A 20,958-nucleotide genomic window follows, 5' to 3' on the forward strand; every position below is an offset into this window, starting at 1 on the left:
TAGGAAATAAACATCTGGAATCTGAAATTCAAAAACCAAAAATATAAATGGACAACAAACATGAAGAAATGAAGTAAGAGATGATTAAACTTGGGAAAGAAAGAAAAGAAAAATCAAAATCATACCAGAAATTGAAGACTAAATTATAATGTTCCCAAAGGAGAACATATTGAAACAAAATTTTAATAAGGGGCATAGAAGAAAAAGAAGAAAAAAACCAAGAGAATGGAAATGAGATTAATAAAGAACTAAAAAAGGACAGAAAATGGTTGGAAGAAAGATAGAAAAAGATCCAATGTACATAAAGAGTACCTGAAGAAATAAAAATAAAACAATGAATAAGAACTAATATTTAAAATTATAACCCTAGAAAACTTTTTGAAAATAAAAGCTCTGAACACACATATTAAAAAGGCCCACCAGGTACATGGGAAAACTGACCTGGAATGAGCAACACTGAGACTTATCCTATTAAAACTATTAGATTTTTAAAGATGAAGGAAAAAAAAATCCTAAAGCCCTCGAGGATAAAGATCAAGTAACTTAAAGGAAGATAATGACTGGCATCAGACTTCTAAACAGCAATATAGAAAGCCAGGCAACAATGGAGCACCATTTTAAGAAACTCAAGATTTCATATCCAGCCAAGCTGTCCTTTGAGTATCCAGGGTATAGAAAAATAGTTTTAAATACATAGGAACCGGACTTCCCTGGTGGCGCAGTGGTTAAGAATCCGCCTGCCAGTGCAGGGGACATGGGTTCAAGCCCTGGTCCAGGAAGATCCCACATGCCGCAGAGCAACTAAGCCCATGCCACACAACTACTGAGCCTGTGCTCTAGAGCCCATGAGCCACAACTACTGAGCCCACGTGCCACAACTACTGAAGCCCGCACGCCTAGAGCCCGTGCTCCGAAACAAAGAGAAACCACCACAACGAGAAGCCCGCGCACCACAACGAAGAGTAGCCCCCGATTGCTGCAACTAGAGAAAGCCCGCGCGCAGCGACGACAACCCAATGCAGCCAAAAATAAATAAATAAATTTATTTTTTTTTTCAAACATCTTTATTGAAGTATAATTGCCTTACAATAGTGTGTTAGCATCTGCTTTATAACAAAGTGAATCTGTTATACATATACAATATGTTCCCATTTCTCTTCCCTCTTGCATCTCCCTCCCTCCCACCCTCCCCATCCCACCCCTCTAGGTGGTCACAAAGCACCGAGCTGATCTCCCTGTGCTATGCGGCTGCTTCCCACTAGCTATCTATTTTACATTTGGTAGTGTATATATGTCCATGACACTCTCTTACCCTGTCACATCTCACCCCACCCCCTCCCCATATCCTCAAGTCCATTCTCTAGTAGGTCTGTGTCTTTATTCCCGTCTTGCCACTAGGTTCTTCATGGCCTTTTTTTTTTTTTCCCCTTAGATTCCATATATATGTGTTAGCATACTGTATTTGTTTTTCTCTTTCTGACTTACTTCACTCTGTATGACAGACTCTAACTCCATCCACCTCATTACAAATACCTCCATTTCATTTCTGTTTATGGCTGAGTAATATTCCATTGTATATATGTGCCACATCTTCTTTATCCATTCATCTGTCGATGGACATTTAGGTTGCTTCCATGTCCTGGCTATTGTAAATAGAGCTGCAATGAACATTTTGGTACATGACTCTTTTTGACCTATGGTTTTCTCAGGGTATATGCCCAGTAGTGGGATTGCTGGGTCGTATGGTAGTTCTATTTGTAGTTTTTTAAGGAACCTCCATACTGTTCTCCATAGTGGCTGTATCAATTTACATTCCCACCAACAGTGCAAGAGTGTTCCCTTTCCTCCACACCCTCTCCAGCATTTATTGTTTCTAGATTTTTTGATGATGGCCATTCTGACTGGTGTGAGATGATATCTCATTGTAGTTTTGATTTGCATTTCTCTAATGATTAATGATTTTGAGCATTCTTTCATGTGTCTGTAGGCCATCTGTATATCTTCTTTGGAGAAATGTCTATTTAGATCTTCTGCCCATTTTTGGATTGGGTTGTTCGTTTTTTTTGTTATTGAGCTGCATGAGCTGCTTGTAAATCTTGGAGATTAATCCTTTGTCAGTTGCTTCATTTGCAAATATTTTCTCCCATTCTGAGGGTTGTCTTTTGGTCTTGTTTATGGTTTCCTTTGCTGTGCAAAAGCTTTTCAGTTTCATTAGGTCCCATTTGTTTATTTGTGTACTTATTTCCATTTCTCTGGGAGCTGGGTCAAAAAGAATCTTGCTGTGATGTATGTCATAGAGTGTTCTGCCTATGTTTTCCTCTAAGAGTTTGATAGTGTCTGCCCTTACACTTAGGTCTTTAATCCATTTTGAGTTTATTTTTGTGCATGGTGTCAGGGAGTGTTCTAATTTCATACTTTTACATGTTCCTGTCCAATTTTCCCAGCACCACTTATTGAAGAGGCTGTCTTTTCTCCACTGTATATGCTTGCCTCCTTTATCAAAGATAAGTTGACCATATGTGTGTGGGTTTATCTCTGGGCTTTCTATCCTGTTCCATTGATCTATATTTCTGTTTTTGTGCCAATACCAAACTGTCTTGATTACTGAAGCTTTGTAATATAGTCTGAAGTCAGGGAGCCTGATTCCCCCAGCTCCATTTTTCGTTCTCAAGATGGCTTTGGCTATTCGGAGTCTTTTGTGTTTCCATACAAATTGTGAAATTTTTTGTTCTAGTTCTGTGAAAAATGCCAGTGGTAGTTTGATAGGGATTGCATTGAATCTGTAGATTGCTTTGGGTAGTAGAGACATTTTCACAATGTTGATTCTTCCAATCCAGGAACATGGTATATCTCTCCATCTATTTGTATCATCTTTAATTTCTTTCATCAGTGTCTTATAATTTTCTGCATACAGGTCTTTTGTCTCCTTAGGTAGGTTTATTCCTAGATATTTTATTCTTTTTGTTGCAATGGTAAATGGGAGTGTTTTCTTAATTTCACTTTCAGATTTTTCGTCATTAGTGTATAGAAATGCAAGAGATTTCTGTGCATTAATTTTGTATCCTGCTACTTTACCAAATTCATTGATTAGCTCTAGGAGTTTTCTGGTAGCATCTTTAGGATTCTCTATGTATAGTATCATGTCATCTGCAAATAGTGACAGCTTTACTTCTTCTTTTCCGATTTGGATTCCTTTTATTTCTTTGTCTTCTCTGATTGCTGTGGCTAGGACTTCCAGAACTATGTTGAATAATAGTGGTGAGAGTGGGCAACCTTGTCTTGTTCCTGATCTTAGTGGAAATGGTTTCAGTTTTTCACCATTGAGGACAATGTTGGCTGTGGGTTTGTCATATATGGCCTTTATTATGTTGAGGAAAGTTCCCTCTATGCCTACTTTCTGCAGGGCTTTTATCATAAATGGGTGTTGAATTTTGTCAAAAGCTTTCTCTGCATCTATTGAGATGATCATATGGTTTTTCTCCTTCAATTTGTTAATATGGTGTATCACATTGATTGATTTGCATATATTGAAGAATCCTTGCATTCCTGGGGTAAACCCCACTTGATCATGGTGTATGATCCTTTTAATGTGCTGTTGGATTCTGTTTGCTAGTATTTTGTTGAGGATTTTTGCATCTATGTTCATCAGTGATATTGGCCTGTAGTTTTCTTTCTTTGTGACATCTTTGTCTGGTTTTGGTATCAGGGTGATGGTGGCCTCGTAGAATGAGTTTGGGAGTGTTCCTCCCTCTGCAATATTTTGGAAGAGTTTGAGAAGGATAGGTGTTAGCTCTTCTCTAAATGTTTGATAGAATTCGCCTGTGAAGCCATCTGGTCCTGGGCTTTTGTTTGTTGGAAGGTTTTTAATCACAGTTTCAATTTCAGTGCTTGTGATTGGTCTGTTCATATTTTCTATTTCTTCCTGGTTCAGTCTCGGCAGTTTGTGCATTTCTAAGAATCTGTCCATTTCCTCCAGGTTGTCCATTTTATTGGCATACAGTTGCTTGTAGTAATCTCTCATGATCTTTTGTATTTCTGCAGTGTCAGTGGTTACTTCTCCTTTTTCATTTCTAATTCTATTGATCTGAGTCTTCTCCCTTTTTCTCTTGATGAGTCTGGCTAATGGTTTATCAATTTTGTTTATCTTCTCAAAGAACCAGCTTTTAGTTTCATTGATTTTTGCTATTGTTTCCTTCATTTCTTTTTCATTTATTTCTGACCTGATCTTTATAATTTCTTTCCTTCTGCTGGCTTTGGGGTTTTTTTGTTCTTCTTTCTCTAATTCCTTTAGGTGCAAGGTTAGGTTGTTTATTCGAGATGTTTCCTGTTTCTTGAGGTAGGCTTGTATTGCTATAAACTTCCCTCTTAGCACTGCTTTTGCTGTGTCCCATAGGTTTTGGGTCGTCGTGTCTCCATTGTCATTTGTTTCTAGGTATTTTTTGATTTCCCCTTTGATTTCTTCAGTAATCACTTCGTTATTAAGTAATGTATTGTGTAGCCTCCATGTGTTTGTATTTTTTACAGATCTTTTCCTGTAATTGATATCTAGTCTCATAGCGTTGTGGTCGGAAAAGATACTTGATACGATTTCAATTTTCTTAAATTTACCAAGGCTTGATTTGTGACCCAAGATATGATCTATCCTGGAGAATGTTCCATGAGCACTTGAGAAAAATGTGTATTCTGTTGTTTTTGGGTGGAATGTCCTATAAATATCAATTAAGTCCATATTGTTTAATGTATCATTTAAAGCTTGTGTTTCCTTATTTATTTTCATTTTGGATGATCTGTCCATTGGTGAAAGTGGGGTGTTAAAGTCCCCTACTATGATTGTGTTGCTGTCAATTTCCCCTTTCATGGCTGTTAGTATTTGCCTTATGTATTGAGGTGCTCCTATGTTGGGTGCATAAATATTTACAATTGTTATACCTTCCTCTTGGATTGATCCCTTGATCATTATATAGTGTCCTTCTTTGTCTCTTGTAATAGTCTTTATTTTAAAGTCTATTTTGTCTGATATGAGAATTGCTACTCCAGCTTTCTTTTGATTTCCATTTGCATGGAATATCTTTTTCCATCCCCTCACTTTCAGTCTGTATGTGTCCCTAGGTCTGAAGTGGGTCTCTTGTAGACAGCATATGTATGGGTCTTGTTTTTGTATCCATTCAGCCAGCCTGTGTCTTTTGGTGGGGGCATTTAATCCATTTACATTCAAGGTAATTATCGATATGTATGTTCCTATTCCCATTTTCTTAAATGTATTGGGTTTGTTATTGTAGGTGTTTTCCTTCTCTTTTGTTTCTTGCCTAGAGAATTTCCTTTAGCATTTGTTGTAAAGCTGGTTTGGTGGTGCTGAACTCTCTCAGCTTTTGCTTGTCTGTAAAGGTTTTAATTTCTCCATCGAATCTGAATGAGATCCTTGCTGGGTAGAGTAATCTTGGTTGTAGGTTTTTCTCCTTCATCACTTTAAGTATATCCTGCCACTCCCTTCTGGCTTGCAGAGTTTCTGCTGAGAGATCAGATGTTAACCTTATGGGGATTCCCTTGTGTGTTATTTGTTTTTTTTTCCCTTGCTGCCTTTAATATGTTTTCCTTATATTTAATTTTTGACAGTTTGATTAATATGTGTTTTGGCGTGTTCCTCCTTGGGTTTATCCTGTATGGGACTCTCTGTGCTTCCAGGACTTGATTAACTATTTCCTTTCCCATATTAGGGAAGTTTTCAACTATAATCTCTTCAAAAATTTTCTCAGTCCCTTTCTTTTTCTCTTCTTCTTCTGGTACCCCTATAATTCGAATGTTGGCACGTTTAATGTTGTCCCAGAGGTCCCTGAGACTGTCCTCAGTTCTTTTCATTCTTTTTTCTTTATCCTGCTCTGTAGTAGTTATTTCCACCATTTTATCTTCCAGGTCACTTATCCTTTCTTCTGCCTCAGTTATTCTACTATTGATCCCATCTAGAGTATTTTTAATTTCATTTATTGTGTTTTTCATCATTGCTTGGTTCCTCTTTAGTTCTTCTACATCCTTGTTAAATGTTTCTTGCATTTTGCCTATTCTATTTCCAAGATTTTGGATCATCCTTACTATCATTATTCTGAATTCTTTTTCAGGTAGACTACCTATTTCCTCTTCATTTGTTAAGTCCAGTGTGTTTTGAGCCTGCTCCTTCATCTGCTGTGTGTTTTTCTGTCGTCTCATTTTGCCTATCTTACTGTGTTTGGGGTCTCCTTTTCACAGGCTGCAGGTTCGTAGTTCCCGTTGTTTTTGGTATCTGTCCCCAGCGGCTAAGGTTGGTTCAGTGGGTTGTGTAGGCTTCCTGGTGGAGGGAACTAGTGCCTGAGTTCTGGTGGATGAGGCTAGATCTTGTCTTTCTGGTGGGCACGTCCACGTCTGGTGGTGTATTTTGTGGTGTCTGTGGCCTTATTATGATTCTAGGCAGCCTCTCTGCCAATGGATGGGGTTGTGTTCCTGTCTAGCTAGTTGTTTGGCATAGGATGTCCAGCACTGTAGCTTGCTGGTCGTTGAGTGAAGCTGGGTCTTGATGTTGAGATGGAGATCTCTGGGAGATTTTTGCCGTTTGGTATTACGTGGAGCTGGGAGGTCTCTTGTGGACCAGTGTTCTGAAGTTGGCTCTCCCACCTCAGAGGCACGGCCCTGATGCCTGGCTGGAGCACCAAGAGCCTTTCGTCCACACGGCTCAGAGTAAAAGGGAGAAAAAATAGAAAGAAAGAAAGAAAGAGGCTATAATATAGTGAAGTAAAATAAAGCTATTGTAAAGCAAAGCTATACAGACAAAATCTCACCCAGAAGCATATACATATACACTCACAAAAAAAAGGAAAAGGGGAAAAATTAATATCTCCTGCTCCCAGAGTCCACCTCCTGAATTTGGGATGATTCGTTGTCTATTCAGGTATTCAACAGATGCAGGCACATCAAGTTGTTTGTGGAGCTTTAATCCGCTGCTTCTGAGGCTGCTGGGAGAGATTTCCCCTTCTCTTCCCTGTTCGCACAGCTCCTGGGGTTCAGCTTTGGATTTGGACCCGCCTCTGCGTGTAGGTCGCCTGAGGGCGTCTGTTCCCCACCCAGACAGGACGGGGTTAAAGGAGCAGCTGCTTCGGGGGCTCTGGCTCACTCAGGCCGGGGGGAGGGAGGGGTACGGATGTGGCAGAGGCCGGCGTGACGTTGCAGCAGCCTGAGACGCACCGTGCGTTCTCCCGGGGAAGTTGTCCCCGGATCATGGGAGCCTGGCCGTGGTGGGCTGCATCGGCTCCCGGGAGGGGCGGTGTGGAGAGTGACCTGTGCTCGCACACAGGCTTCTTGGTGGCGGCAGCAGCAGCCTTAGCGTCTTATGCCCGTCTCTGGGGTCCGCGCTGATAACTGCGGCTCACGCCCGTCTCTGGGGTCCGCGCTGATCGCCGCGGCTCGCGCCCTTCTCTGGAGTTCGTTTAGGCGGCGCTCTGAATCCCCTCTCCTTGCGTGCCACGAAACAAAGAGGCAAGAAAAAGTCTCTTGCCTCTTCGGCAGCTGCAGACTTTTTCCCGGGCTCCCTCCCGGCTAGCTGTGGTGCACTAAACCCTTCAGGCTGTGTTCACGCCGCCAGCCCCAGTCCTCTCCCTGCGATCCGACCGCAGCCCGAGCCTCAGCTCCCAGCCCCGCCCGCCCCGGCGGGGGAGCAGACAAGCCTCTCGGGCTGGTGAGCGCCGCTCGGCGCCGAGCCCCTGTGTGGGAGTCTCTCCGATTTTCCCTCTGCGCCCCTGTTGCTGTGGGATCCGCGCTGATAGCCGCGGCTCGCGCCCTTCTCTGGAGTTCGTTTAGGCGGCGCTCTGAATCCCCTCTCCTTGCCCGCCGCGAAACAAAGAGGCAAGAAAAAGTCTCTTGCCTCTTCGGCAGCTGCAGACTTTTTCCCCGGACTCCCTCCCGGCTAGCTGTGGTGCGCTAACCCCTTCAGGCTGTGTTCACGCTGCCAGTCCCAGTCCTCTCCCTGCTATCCGACCGAAGCCCGAGCCTCAGCTCCCAGCCCCGCCCGCCCCGGCGGCTAAGCAGACAAGCCTCTCGGGCTGGTGAGTGCTGCTCGGCGCCGAGCCTCTGTGCGGGAACCTCTCCGCTTTGCCCTCCGCACCTCTGTGGCTGCGCTCTCCTCCGTGGCTCTGAAGCTTCCCCCCTCCGCCCCCCGCAATCTCCGCCCGCGAAGGGGCTCCTAGTGCGTGGAAACCTTTCCTCCTTCACGGCTCCCTCCCACTGGTGCAGGTGCCGTCCCTATTCTTTTGTCTCTGTTATTTCTTTTTTCTTTTGCCCTACCCAAGTACGGGGGGAGTTTCTTGCCTTTTTGGAGGTCGGACGTTTTCTGCCAGCGTTCAGTGGGTGTTCTGTAGGAGCAGTTCCACGTGTAGGTGTATTTCTACTGTATCTGTGGGAAGGAATGTGATCTCCGCGTCTTACTCTTCCGCCATCTTCTCTCCCCCTCCAATAAATTTATTTAATAAATAAATACATAGGAACCAAAGGAATACTATACACGAGGCCTTCTTGGGGAACCTACCACAGGAGGAGCTTTATCCAACCAGGAGATATGGGAGAACCTTTGGCAAAATGATTAATATATATTCGATTGCAAATCTAAGACTAAAACAAAGGTGGGGAAGAGGGAAGAATAATATATAAATGTTAAATTGTTCTGAAAAAGTAAAATTAATGCATTCCCCAAAATGGGAACTGTAAGGGAAAGAGAAACAAGAAAATAAAATAGGCTCTTTAATTGTTAGAAACAAGTAGGAAACAAAGCACAGCAATAAAAACTGAGAAAACAAATAGTAATAAATGAGAAAATTGGGCACTATGGGCATATAAAAAGGTATAGGACTTCCACTTCCGGCCTAGATGGAATAAGTGGAATGAACTTACTCTTCCACTGTAAACAATTAGGAAAAAAAAAATTTTTTTAAGTGGGCGAGGGAGATACCGTTCTTAGACATTGGACAGTAGGCAGGACAGGATTATGATTCTTGACAGAAAAGAAACAAACAAGATGGACTCTACAATGGCCACAGCGCTCTGCCTGACAGCACTTTCTAGACTGCAGTGCAAAAAGGGAAACCGAAACATAGCAAAACAGTCTCAAAGAGTTAAAGAGATAAAGATCAGAGTTCTGGGAGAATGGGCAGCTGGAATGCAGACGTACTGAAAAGGAGGAAGCTAAACAGGAAACAGCTCCAGAAATTGAAATAGAAATCCCCATGAGGGCCACAGAGAAAGGCCCTGGAAGATGAGACCCCACCCAGAGAAGAAGCCGGGTGGAGATTAGAGGCACGCCAGCCAACAGGGAGCACTAAGACCCTGCACTTGTGAAAGAGCCATCCGGGACTTTCCTGCCCCACCCAGCCGCCATCTGAGAACAGCCACATGATTGACAGCCAACACCGTTTGTAGCACAAGGACCACCCAGGCGACCCAGAGTCACGCAAAATAATAAATCATTGTTTCAAAACAAAATTTTAAAAGTACTTACAATGCACATGGTAATATAATAAAGAATTATATTTTAATGGATAGTATAAGCAATATTCCAAAGATTAACTTTATTTAACAATGATGGTAGCTAAGGTCCTAATTGTTAGAATAAGTAGTAGGAGATATGTATCTAGGGAAACTAAAGATACTTGTTTTCATTCTCCTCAAATACAAAGCCTGACACCTGTTACCTATTTATTCTTTGGTCTTTCTAGATTATTGGGGAAGAATTTTCTCTTTATTAATTATGAAAAACCATGAAGTATACTTGTAATAGATACCAGTTTGAAGATGAAGAAATTTTCCTAAAGACATGAAAAACAAAATATTCCAGAAGTGATATTGGTAGAGCTATGGTTGCCAGTTTCCCTACTGATTGAAAAGTTACTTATTTAATTTAAATACCTGGCACAAAGTTTATGCTATAACAACATAATCTGTTCCATTTCCACTTCTCCTTAAAGGTCTGTTCGTCCACAATCATCTCCCACCACTCTCCGGTGTGAATGCTCTAATTCTTACTCCTTGTACATACATCATGCTCTTTTCTGCTATCATTACTAAGTTCTTATCCCCTTCCAGGCCATACTGCAAGCCTTATACCCCTGGCAAGACAGAAGATCTATACACCATTTTAGTTCAGAAGTCCCATCTTTCCTACCAAACTCTTCTGTATGTCATTCTCTAATGAGTAGCCCATCTCAGAATGTCTACAGCACTTACTCTATAATTCAAAGCCTTGTATTTAATCATTCGTTGCTTAGAATAGGTGCCCTAGAAATGAAGACATCTACGCCTTATATCTAAGTGTCCTTTCAGTTCCTTGTCAATAGATCACACTTCTTCTACTTGATTTGTATCTCCTATAGCACAGATCCAATTTAAAACAGCCCACAAATCCCCTGAAATTTATGCAAAGTTTTATGCAAAATGTTTTTGAAGAAACAGTCGGTAGTTTTTATCATATTCTCGAGTGACCATATGATACAAATGGTCAGGAACCTCTGTCAAATGATGGGTGCCCATTATTTATACAAAAAAGATTTGTTAACTTATAAACTGTCCTTTGTCACACAGCAAAATACTCAAGTCTGCTAAAAGCTAACAAAAAGTTCTATTCATCTGAAAAAAGGAAACAAGAAAATCTTTCTGCTTACTGTATAAAGAAATTCAAGCCATGGAAACTATTCAGCTTTTCTTATCTACAGCAGATATATTTTATTATTTCAGTAACACAAGAATAATAATGGAGCATTTCTGGGTTTTCTGAACCATGAAACCATGAAGTCTTCTGTTCTTTAGTGTGCTAATAAAATTAATTTCACTATGAAGCTTTAATTAAACATAAATATGAGTGCTCTCTTAAGAAACTGATAAGAAATAGGGATGGGAAGAACAATTAAAGGCAAAAACTAATCTGAGGTAGAAAGTATTGTTCTATCACCCAATTATATAGTATATAAAAAAATACAATTAATATGTTCCAAACTTAATTCTTTCTGGCTCATGAAATTATATTCCTATTTGCCAGCACACATAAATCCTGCAGAAGTTCTCATATCAAGTATATCAAAATTAGTATCAAAAAATAAGTGAATTTTACAAATAATGTGCTGTCATCACCTGCTTATTCACAGCATAACTTCAGAGCTTTACATATTCTGCTCTATATTTGCATGGTTAGGATTCTGGCCATCTTAGGGAAGAATCGTCAGGTCTCTCAAAAACAAAGTTGCTTTTCTCAACTTTATGGTCACCTTTTGCTTCTTAGATAAATCTTTGCATGCTTACAGAATTTGTTAACTGACAGGGCATTTTAACTCCTCCATCAGAAAACATATTATTTATGCCAAACAAATGAGATTAAATCATCTACTCCTTCTCAGATGCTTTATTGTACCTGTCCACTAAAGTTAGCATAAAATAATCTCTCTCGAAGCAATGTAGCTCAGTTTTCTTTTCCAATAGAAGAAAGGATAACTGAAATTTGCCTTTTATTTTATCCTGCTCTCTAAGGCTTCAATGAAATTCTTCACTACTAAGCTAGGCAGTCTCCTTAAGGCAAGCAATCCATTGCCAACAAAGCATGATGCTTTTTCAATTGACTAATGAAAAGCCATTTTACATTTTCTTTTGATACCTAGTGGAGAAAAAAACTGCTAAGTAAAAATTCAGAAAGAACGAATTTCAACTACAGAAATATGCCGTTATTTTTATTACGTAGAAGAACACAGCCACTACTTTTGGACTCACAAAATTACAGGGTATCAGAGTTATCAATCAAAAAGTGTCAGGAGTCAGGTGGCTTTATCACTTTTCAAAAATACATTCTTACCTGATTAAGTGAGGTGGTATCTGTAAGTACAGCATCAGGAGGTCTATTAGGTATGACTACAGCTACCTAAGATCAAAAAACACTACACGTTAAATAATAACAAAATAATTGTTATTCTCTTTACCCAAACTGATATTTGATAAACAACCATGTTTCAATATACAGTCATCCCTCAGTTTCCAAGGGTGATTGGTTCCAGGACCCCTTCATGGATACCATGATCTGCAGATGCTCAAATCCCTTATATAAAACGCTGTAGTATTTGCATATAATCTATGCACATCCTCCCATATACTTATAATACCTAATACAATGTGAATGCTGTGTAAATAGTTTGGGAACTTTCTGGAATTTTTTTTTTCTGAATATTTTTGATCCACGGTTGGTTCAATCTGCAGATGCCAAACCTGTGGATACAGAACACACAGATATGGAGGGCTGACTGTAACAAAATCTGCAAGCTGGATAAAAAGTTTATTTTAATATTTTATTTTCAGCACATAATGACATTTAAAATTTCATAACTGCTAGCTTCATCTACATTATGATTTCCCTGAAATGACCTTGTTTAACGAAAGGAATTATATAACCAGATCCATTCTCTAGGCCACAAAGGAGAAAAAGGTAAAGACTCTTTTCCCAATGCAAAAGATGACAATAACTGTAAGAATTAGACCAACAATTCACATCTATATTGATTTAATCTTTAAATGCACTTTACTAAGGGTGTGGATCTCTTTGCATTTATTTTCTTTTTAATTTTTATTGGAGTATAGTTGATTGACAATGTTGTGTTAATTTCAGGTGTACAGCAAAGTGAATCAGTTATACATATCTATATCTATATCTATATCTATATCTCCACTCTTTTTTAGATTCTTTTCCCATATAGGTCCTTACAGAGTATTGAGTAGAGTTCCCTGTGCTATCCCAATCTCCCAAATTATCACTCCCCCACCATTTCCCCCCTGGTAACTATAAGTTTGTTTTCTACATCCGTGACTCTATTTCTGTTTTGTAAAGAAGTTCATTTGTATGTTTTTTTTTTCTGATTCTGCATATAAGTGATATCATATGATGTTTGTCTTTATCTGACTTACTTCACTCAGTATGGCAGTCTCTAGGTCCATCCATGTTCCTGCAAATGGCATTATTTCATTCTTCTTTATGGCTGAGTAATATTCCATTGTATATATGTACCACTCATCTTTATCCATTCCTCTTTTTTTTTTTAAGTGCATAAATCTTTTTATTTTTTAATAAATTTATTTATTTTTTTTGGCTGTGTTGGATCTTTGTTGCTGTGTGCGGGCTTTCTCTAGTTGCAGTGAGCGGGGGCTCTCTTCATTGCAGTGCGCAGGGTTCTCATTGTGGTGTCTTTTCTTGTTGTGGAGCCCAGGCTCTAGGCGCGCAGGCTTCAGTAGTTGTAGCACGCGGACTCAGTCGTTGCGGCTCGTGGGTGCTACAGCACAGACTCAGTAGTTGTGCCGCACGGGCTTAGCTACTCCACGGCATGTGGGATCTTCCCGGCCTGGGACTTGAACCTGTGTCCCCTGAATTGGCAGGCGGATTCTTAACCACTGCACCACCAGGGAAGCCCCCATTCCTCTGCTGATGGACACTTAGGTTGCCTCCATGTCCTGGCTATTGTGAACAGTGCTGCTATGAACATTGGGGTGCGTGCTTTTCTCCAGATGTATGCCCAGTAGTGGGATTGCTGGATCATATGCTAACTCTATTTTTCATTTCTTAAGGAACCTCCATACTGTTCTCCGTAGTGGCTGTATCAATTTACATTCCCACCAACAGTGCAAAAGGGTTCCCTTTTCTCCACACCCTCTCCAGCATTTACTGTTTGTAGATTTTTTGATGATGGCCATTCTGACCAGTGTGAGGTGATATATCATTGTAGTTTTGATTTGCATTTCTCTAATAATTAGTGATGTTGAGCATGTTTTCATGTGCTTTTTGGCCATCTGTATGTCTTCTTTGGAGAAACATCTGTCTAGATCTTCCTCTTTGCATTTATATCCTAACTGGAGCAGTTGAGCTTCTTGGATGTGGAGATCAATGTTTTTCATCAATGCCATTGTTCCTTCAATTATTTTTTCTGCTTCTTTCTCTCTCCTCTCTTTCTGGTATGCCCATTACGTAAAAGCTGGTGTACTTAATGGTATTTCACATTTCTCTGAGCCTCTTCATTCTTTTTCTTCACCTTTTTTTCTTTCTGTTCTTCAGACAGAGATAGATTGATCGATCTTCAAGCTTTTTGATTTTAATTCTGCCACTTCAAATCTACTGTTGAGACCCTCTGGTAAATTCTTCATTTCAGTTATTGTACTTTCAGTTCCAGAACTACTTCTATTTGGTTCTTTTTTTATATAATTTCTATTTATTGATTCTTTCTCTTTTTTTTTTTTTTTTTTTGAGCCACACCACGCAGCTTGCAGGATCTTAGTTCTCCGACCAGGGACTGAACCCATGCTCCTTGCAGTGGAAGTGCGGAATGCTAACCACTGGACCACCGGGGAATTCCCCAATTCTTCTCTATTTGATGAGACATTGTCCTCATACTTTACTTCTTTACACACTTTACTTCTTTAAGCATGGTTTCCTTTAGTTCTTTGACTATATTTACAATAAATGCTTTGAAGTCTTTTCCTATTAAGTCGTCTCCAAAGCAATCTCTGTTGCCTGTTCTGTTTTGTTTTCTTTTTTCCTATCTATGGGTCATACTCTTTTATTTCTTTCAGATCTTGTAATTTTTTTGTTGATAACTGGATACTTTAGATAATATATTGCAGCAACTCTGGATACTGAGACCCCTTTCCCCTTCCAGGGCTTGTTGTTATTGTTAACTTGTTCATTTGTTTAGTGACTTGGCTAGACGATTTTAGTTAAGTATATTTCCCCCACAGTGTGCAGACTCTGATGTTGCTCCTCAGAGGGTACAGCCTTGGGCGAGCACAGTCAGCCTGGGATGACAGTGGTTTTAGCAGGGCGCTCTGTGACTGTCTCTCCCTGATCTCTCTGTTAAACTGTCTGTCCAGCTGTTCGGCTTCACAAATTGCCAGATGACTGTTCTATTATTTTCAACAGTGCCCTGGGGCATAAATTGTTCCACAGTCTGATCCAATTAAAGTCAGGCCTTTTTGGAGGTGTAGTCTTTGAGGCCAGTCTTTGAGGCTTGTTATGATCCCATGACGACTCTTCTTAGCTGTCTCTTTCCATGGTTCTCTCTGGCAAACTTCTAGTTGGACTAGTTTAGTTTACTGCTTCCATGGAGCTACCAGCCTCCTCTTGATTATCACTAAAGTAACCTTGTTTTTGAAACCATCCTTACTTTTGAGCCTCCAAATACTTGGTACCAAAATGAGTCAGTTTCCATGGGAAGGGCTTCAGAGCTCTCTATCATTACAGCCTGCCTTGCCCCCCAGGCAAGACCTCTGCACCACTGCCACGGACATGAGGGCAAGGATAGTGGCCCACTTCTCTCCAAGTGACATCCTCACTTTACAAGAAGAGTCCTAGGCAGAGGTTGGAGCTCCTGGTCTTCTCAGCTTGCCTCTAGCAGCAGGGGACCCCCACCCTATAAGCAGGCTGGGCAAGAGTTATCAGGGCCCTAGTGTTCTCAGCCTGCCACGGTGGAACACAGTCTCCACCCTACAAGTGGGGATGGGGTGGAGGAAGACAGCCCCGTAACTCTCAGCCACTTTTACCTGGAATTGAGCTTCTGCAACACAAGCTGGGGCCGGGGAGCCGGGGTGGGGGTAATAGGAAAAATGAGTGAGCTGCTCCTCCTAGGAAGACAGTGCAGCCCTATTCTGGGAACTGAGGGCAGAGGTCAAAGCTAGGTTAAATTGATGTAAAATCCAATTTACAAAATATTTTTAGGAAAAAAATATGTTTTTGGATAGAATTTGAGAACTAAAGAGTAACTAGAATTGTTTTATACAAGAGAAATGCTCAAGTCATTTAATGAATGATGATTTGCATTTATACAAGGATCACTTGTATGTGTTAGGTTTTTCTAAAGAGTTTTGGATGCAGGCAAAGTTTGCATAAGAAAGTAAAGATATTCCCATAGTTACCTCAGCTACATTACACTTACGTCAGCCAGACTTTTCTATATATAACATATGTTATATATTAAAATATACAAATATAAACAGCATTTCAAATCCAAGGAACACATTTTGATTCAAAGAAGTGTGGATTACTGAAATCCTACTCTATGAAATTACATATATGGTAAGTTCAAAATACAGATAAGGATCCTTAACGACACATGTATCTCACTTATGAAGTCATAGCCTACCTTAGCTTTGTCTGACGTCCGTTTTCCACCAAAGCCTCCAGCGCCAACAACAAAGATGGAGAACTGATTATAACATATAAGTTCCTCCCCAGAATAAGAGTAGACTGAAAAGCAAATGAAAACAAAAAAGAGGTTATTACCAAAAGACATAACTAGTTACCCAATATGTGATCAACAATCCTTTTAAAAGTTTCAGAAACAAAATCCAATTACTAAAAGGCTTTGCAATTTAAAGACACCCAAGTTTGGGATACAGAGCACTCATTTTAATCATTCACTACCAGTCTCTGGAAGGCAGAGAGAAGAGGATCTTGACAAATCCTTTCTGGACTATGAAACAGCAGTTCATCTCACCTCTTCTTAAAGTGCCCCAACTGCCTTTCATATTTCAATTCTCTCCTTCTCAAACCTTTCAAACAATTCCACTATAAAATGCAGACTAACACACATGAAAAGATGCTCATCATCGCTAATTATTAGAGAAATGCAAATCAAAACTACAACGAGGTACCACCTCACACTGGTCAGAATGACCATCATTAAAAAGTCTACAAATAACAAATGCTGGAGAGGGTGTGGAGAAAAGGGAACCCTCCTACACTGTTGGTAGGAATGTAAATTGGTGCAGCCACTATGGAAAACAGTATGGAGGTTCCTCAAAAAACGAAAAATAGAATTGCCATATGATCCAGCAATCCCACTCCTAGGCATATATCCAGACAAAACTATAATTCAAAAAGATGCATGCACCCCTATGTTCATAGCAACACTATTTACAATAGCCAAGACATGGAAACAACCTAAAAGTCCATCAACAGATGAATGGATAAAGAAGATGTGATACACAAACACACACACACTGGAATATTACTCAGCCATAAAAAAGACTGAAATAATGCCATTTGCAGCAACATGGATGCACCTAGAGATTATCATACCAAGAGAAGTCAGAAAGAGACAGACACATACCATATGATATCACTTATATGTGGAATCTAAAATATGACACAAATGAATGTATCTACGAAACAGAAACAGACTCAGAGATATAGAGAACAGACTTGTGGTTGCCTAGGGGAAGGGAAGGTGATGGAGGGATGGATTGGGAGTTTGGGATTAGCAGATGGAAACTATTATATATAGGATGGATAAACAACAAGGTCCTACTGTATTGCACAGGGAACTATATTCAATATCCTGTGATAAGCCATAATGGAAAAGAATATGAAAAAGAATGTATATATATATAACTAAATCACTTGGCTGTACAGCAGAATTTAACACAACATTGTAAATCCACTAAAATTCAATAATTCAATAAAAATTAAAAATTAAAATAAAATGCAGATAACCACACTCCCAAATTTTCAAACATTCTGCTGAAGTCCTCAATAGAGCCTGGAATGTAAAAGAAGAAATAAGTGAGAATGAAGGTATAAGCTTCAGGAGGGCAGGATCACGGCTTTTTTGCTCACCATCATATTCCCAGCAATTAGAATAGTAACTGGGACAGAAAAGGCACCTAATAAATATGTATTAAATTAATTAGTAAATCAATGAACAAACGATGTGACTGAGCAAGTTAGTGAATAAGTAAGCAAGTAATGAATGAAAGACAGCTGTCCCTCTTTCTACTGACTACTTTCCTGGTGACAGTTTGAGCATCACCTAAATCACCAGCACTATAAAACTAGGAATATGATTTTGAATTGTATAATAAGGAAAAATATAATTATAACAAAAAATAAGGGAAGTCATGGTGATTTGCATTTAAAATAAGACTTTTATCCTTATTACACAGAAAATTGGATATCTAATTTCACCTATATTTTATCTACAAATTCTAATACATTATTACCCATTACCAAGCTATAGCTAAATAAACGGAGTAGATCAAGAAAGAATAGTAAAAATTAAAGCTAAGGTTACTGCAAAACTTTTTTGTGGTAGACGTTTGGTAGAATGGTGAGAAGACTAAAAGAAAACCAGGAGAGTTCCAGCCAAATGTTAGCCAATATTTGGAATGGTAAGAAAATACCAAAACCTTAAAAAAGAAAGAAGAGGGGTAAGGAGGAAGAGGGAAAGAGAGAGAACAGACACATGTTCTATGTGTCTATGATGAAATACATAGTTTACTTTGTAAACTATGAGTTAACAAAAACAATGTAGTAGAAAAATATTTAAGAGCATTAAAAATGATCTCAATATATTATTAAGTAAAAACAAGGCAAGTTCCAAAACAACATATTCAGTATAACCTCCTATGTATTTAGAACAAAAATGATAAAGCCTATATTCCAAATACCAGACAAAAACTTTCCACTGCTATTTCCAAAATTTTTTATAATGTTTATCTATTTCTATTGTTCTTAAACTTTAAAACAAATAAATTCTAAGCAATGTATCTTTGGCTTATGTTTAGTTACTAGTATTTCAACATTCATTAAACTACTATCATCTTTTTTTCCACTGCAAATAAAATGTGGTTATGGTGTTTAAACCCCATTATAAGTTCAATAGGTTTGAATGTGCAAGGTTAAGAACCTAACTACCATTTATAAGAATGATTCAGGGGTCAAATGCGTTTGAAGTTCCAAAGAGCTAACACAGAAAAGAGTATCTACAACATAGCCTAATTATCAACTGAGGGCGGTCTATGTATTCATTCCTGCCAAAAAACATACTCTAGGAAGCATAATTCTCCTCTATGTTTGCTATACCAGACACATTTCTCACCTCTGTGCTTTGGTTATGTTGTTACAAATCTCCTGAAATGTCCCACTCTCTGGACCTCTACCCCAACCTACTCCACCCCCTCCTCCCGTATTTTCTAAAAAAGCTTATGAATTTTTAGAACACTAATCTTGCTTTCTCACAATTGGAAGATAAATAGAAACTTATTAATCAACTTCTGTGATAAAGTATTATGTTACATACAAAGCCTATGAATCTAACAATATTATTATAAGAACTAGAAATGAGTTACCATCCATAAGCATTATTAAACCGGATCCTTTATCCAGGACGTCAGCAACAATTGCTTCACATTTTAATTTTCCTAAAAATGGAAAGTAAAATAATAAATAAATAAATAAGGAGACTGTTTTAAAGACCATAAGTTATATGAAGACATGAGAGAAATTAACATAACTTCCACTGTAAGTTCAGTAAAACTAAAAAATCATGATTTAGAATAATTTTCAATATAATGTTGAATCATAAACATTAAAAGCAATCAGAATACCTGAGTCACCAAATTTGAAACATCAATAATTCTGATACATTAGGTTGTAAAAAGTAACAATTTTCAATCATTCAATGAACACTTGTTAAGCATACAGCCAACACCAGCTACCCCATTCCTTCTCAAATCTCTACTCTATGGGCTTCAGTTAGACAGTGTTTCTTTCTAACTACTCTGTTCTTTTAGGGACTGTTCCATTATTTAACTGGTAATGTCTTGATGGATTAACAATTATTTGGGAGTGAACTCATAATCTTTTTCTCCAACCTGTTTTTCTCTTTTGTTCCCTATACGAATGAATGGTACTATCCACCCAACTGCCAAGCCAGAAACTTCAGCATGACCCCTGCCTCATAAAATAGTGTCTAAGTATGTGGCAAGACTGGAGTATGCAGAGACTGGGAGAAGCTAGATTATATGAAAAGTTTCTGACTTCATCCTGAAGTCTATGAACAGCCATCTGGGGTTTTTAACAGGGAAGTGACAAATACACTTGCATTTTAGAAATAATATTCTGGCTGCAGTGAGATGAGCAGACCTGAAGGGAGCAAGAATGGAGGCAGAGGGCTTCCCTGGTGGCGCAGTGGTTGAGAATCTGCCTGCTAATGCAGGGGACACGGGTTCGAGCCCTGGTCTGGGAAGATCCCACATGCCGCGGAGCAGCTGGGCCCGTGAGGCGCAATTACTGAGCCTGCACGTCTGGAGCCTGTACTCTGCAACAAGAGAGGCCGCGGCGGTGAGAGGCCCGCGCACCGCGATGAAGAGTGGCCCCCGCTTGCCGCAACTAGAGAAAGCCCTTGCACAGAAACGAAGACCCAACACAGCCAAAAATAAATAAATAAATAAACTCCAATCTCTTTAAAAAAAAAAAAAAAAGAATGGAGGCAGAGAGAACACTTAGAAAGTGAGAGATGATGGTGGTCAAAGTGAGGGGGACAGAAATAGGATTCTAAATGTATTGAAGGGAGAGAATCAAAGAACTTGGTACCTGCCTGGGTGTGAAAGATGGTAAAAGAAACGCTAAGGATAACTAGATTGCTGTCACTTTCACCTCCTAAATCTCTCTCTGCTTCTCCCACTTCTCTCCATCTCTCCACCACCACCTTAGCCTAAGCTACCATCATTTCATTTGAACTACCACAACAGACTTCTAACTAGGTACCTGCACGTCCACTCTGACCAACTTTAAAACATGCTCTCCTATTACGTCTGAAGTTATTTTTTCCCAAAGTCAACCTGATTACCAACCTGATTATGCCAAATCCTTCTATTTTAAGTTCGAATGGTATCATGTATGTTTCATCTGTAATGTTCATCACATATAGTTGCAAGTGTACATTTATTTGTGTGGCTTTTTGATTACTGGCTGCCCTCCCCACCAACTAGGTTACATGCTCCATGAGGGCAGAGTCCAGATTTGTTTCCATTCTCCATTTATTCACAACCCTAGCAGAAAGCCTAGAAGTTAGGAAGTAATCAAAAAATAATTGTCAAATTGCTGATGATCTCCTCAGGTGATCAACTCCACATCCAATCAAACACCAAGCC

At 39.5% G+C, this 20,958-nt stretch overlaps 1 protein-coding gene across 1 annotated transcript in view; it reads right to left on the reverse strand.

The window, feature by feature from the left end:
• LOC103016126 (peroxisomal multifunctional enzyme type 2-like) overlaps positions 1 to 20,958 on the reverse strand; it is an 83,472-nt gene that overhangs the window by 32,077 nt on the left and 30,437 nt on the right. Inside the window, exons 14-16 of the mRNA XM_057540378.1 lie at positions 19,153 to 19,224; positions 16,167 to 16,270; positions 11,849 to 11,914 (exon numbers count right to left, since the gene is read on the reverse strand). Of these exons, the coding sequence (XP_057396361.1) occupies positions 11,849 to 11,914; positions 16,167 to 16,270; positions 19,153 to 19,224 (242 nt within the window). The remainder of the gene's footprint in view (positions 1 to 11,848; positions 11,915 to 16,166; positions 16,271 to 19,152; positions 19,225 to 20,958) is intronic.

Source organism: Balaenoptera acutorostrata, chromosome 2 (assembly GCF_949987535.1).
Source record: "Balaenoptera acutorostrata chromosome 2, mBalAcu1.1, whole genome shotgun sequence".
Lineage (NCBI taxonomy): Eukaryota > Metazoa > Chordata > Mammalia > Artiodactyla > Balaenopteridae > Balaenoptera > Balaenoptera acutorostrata.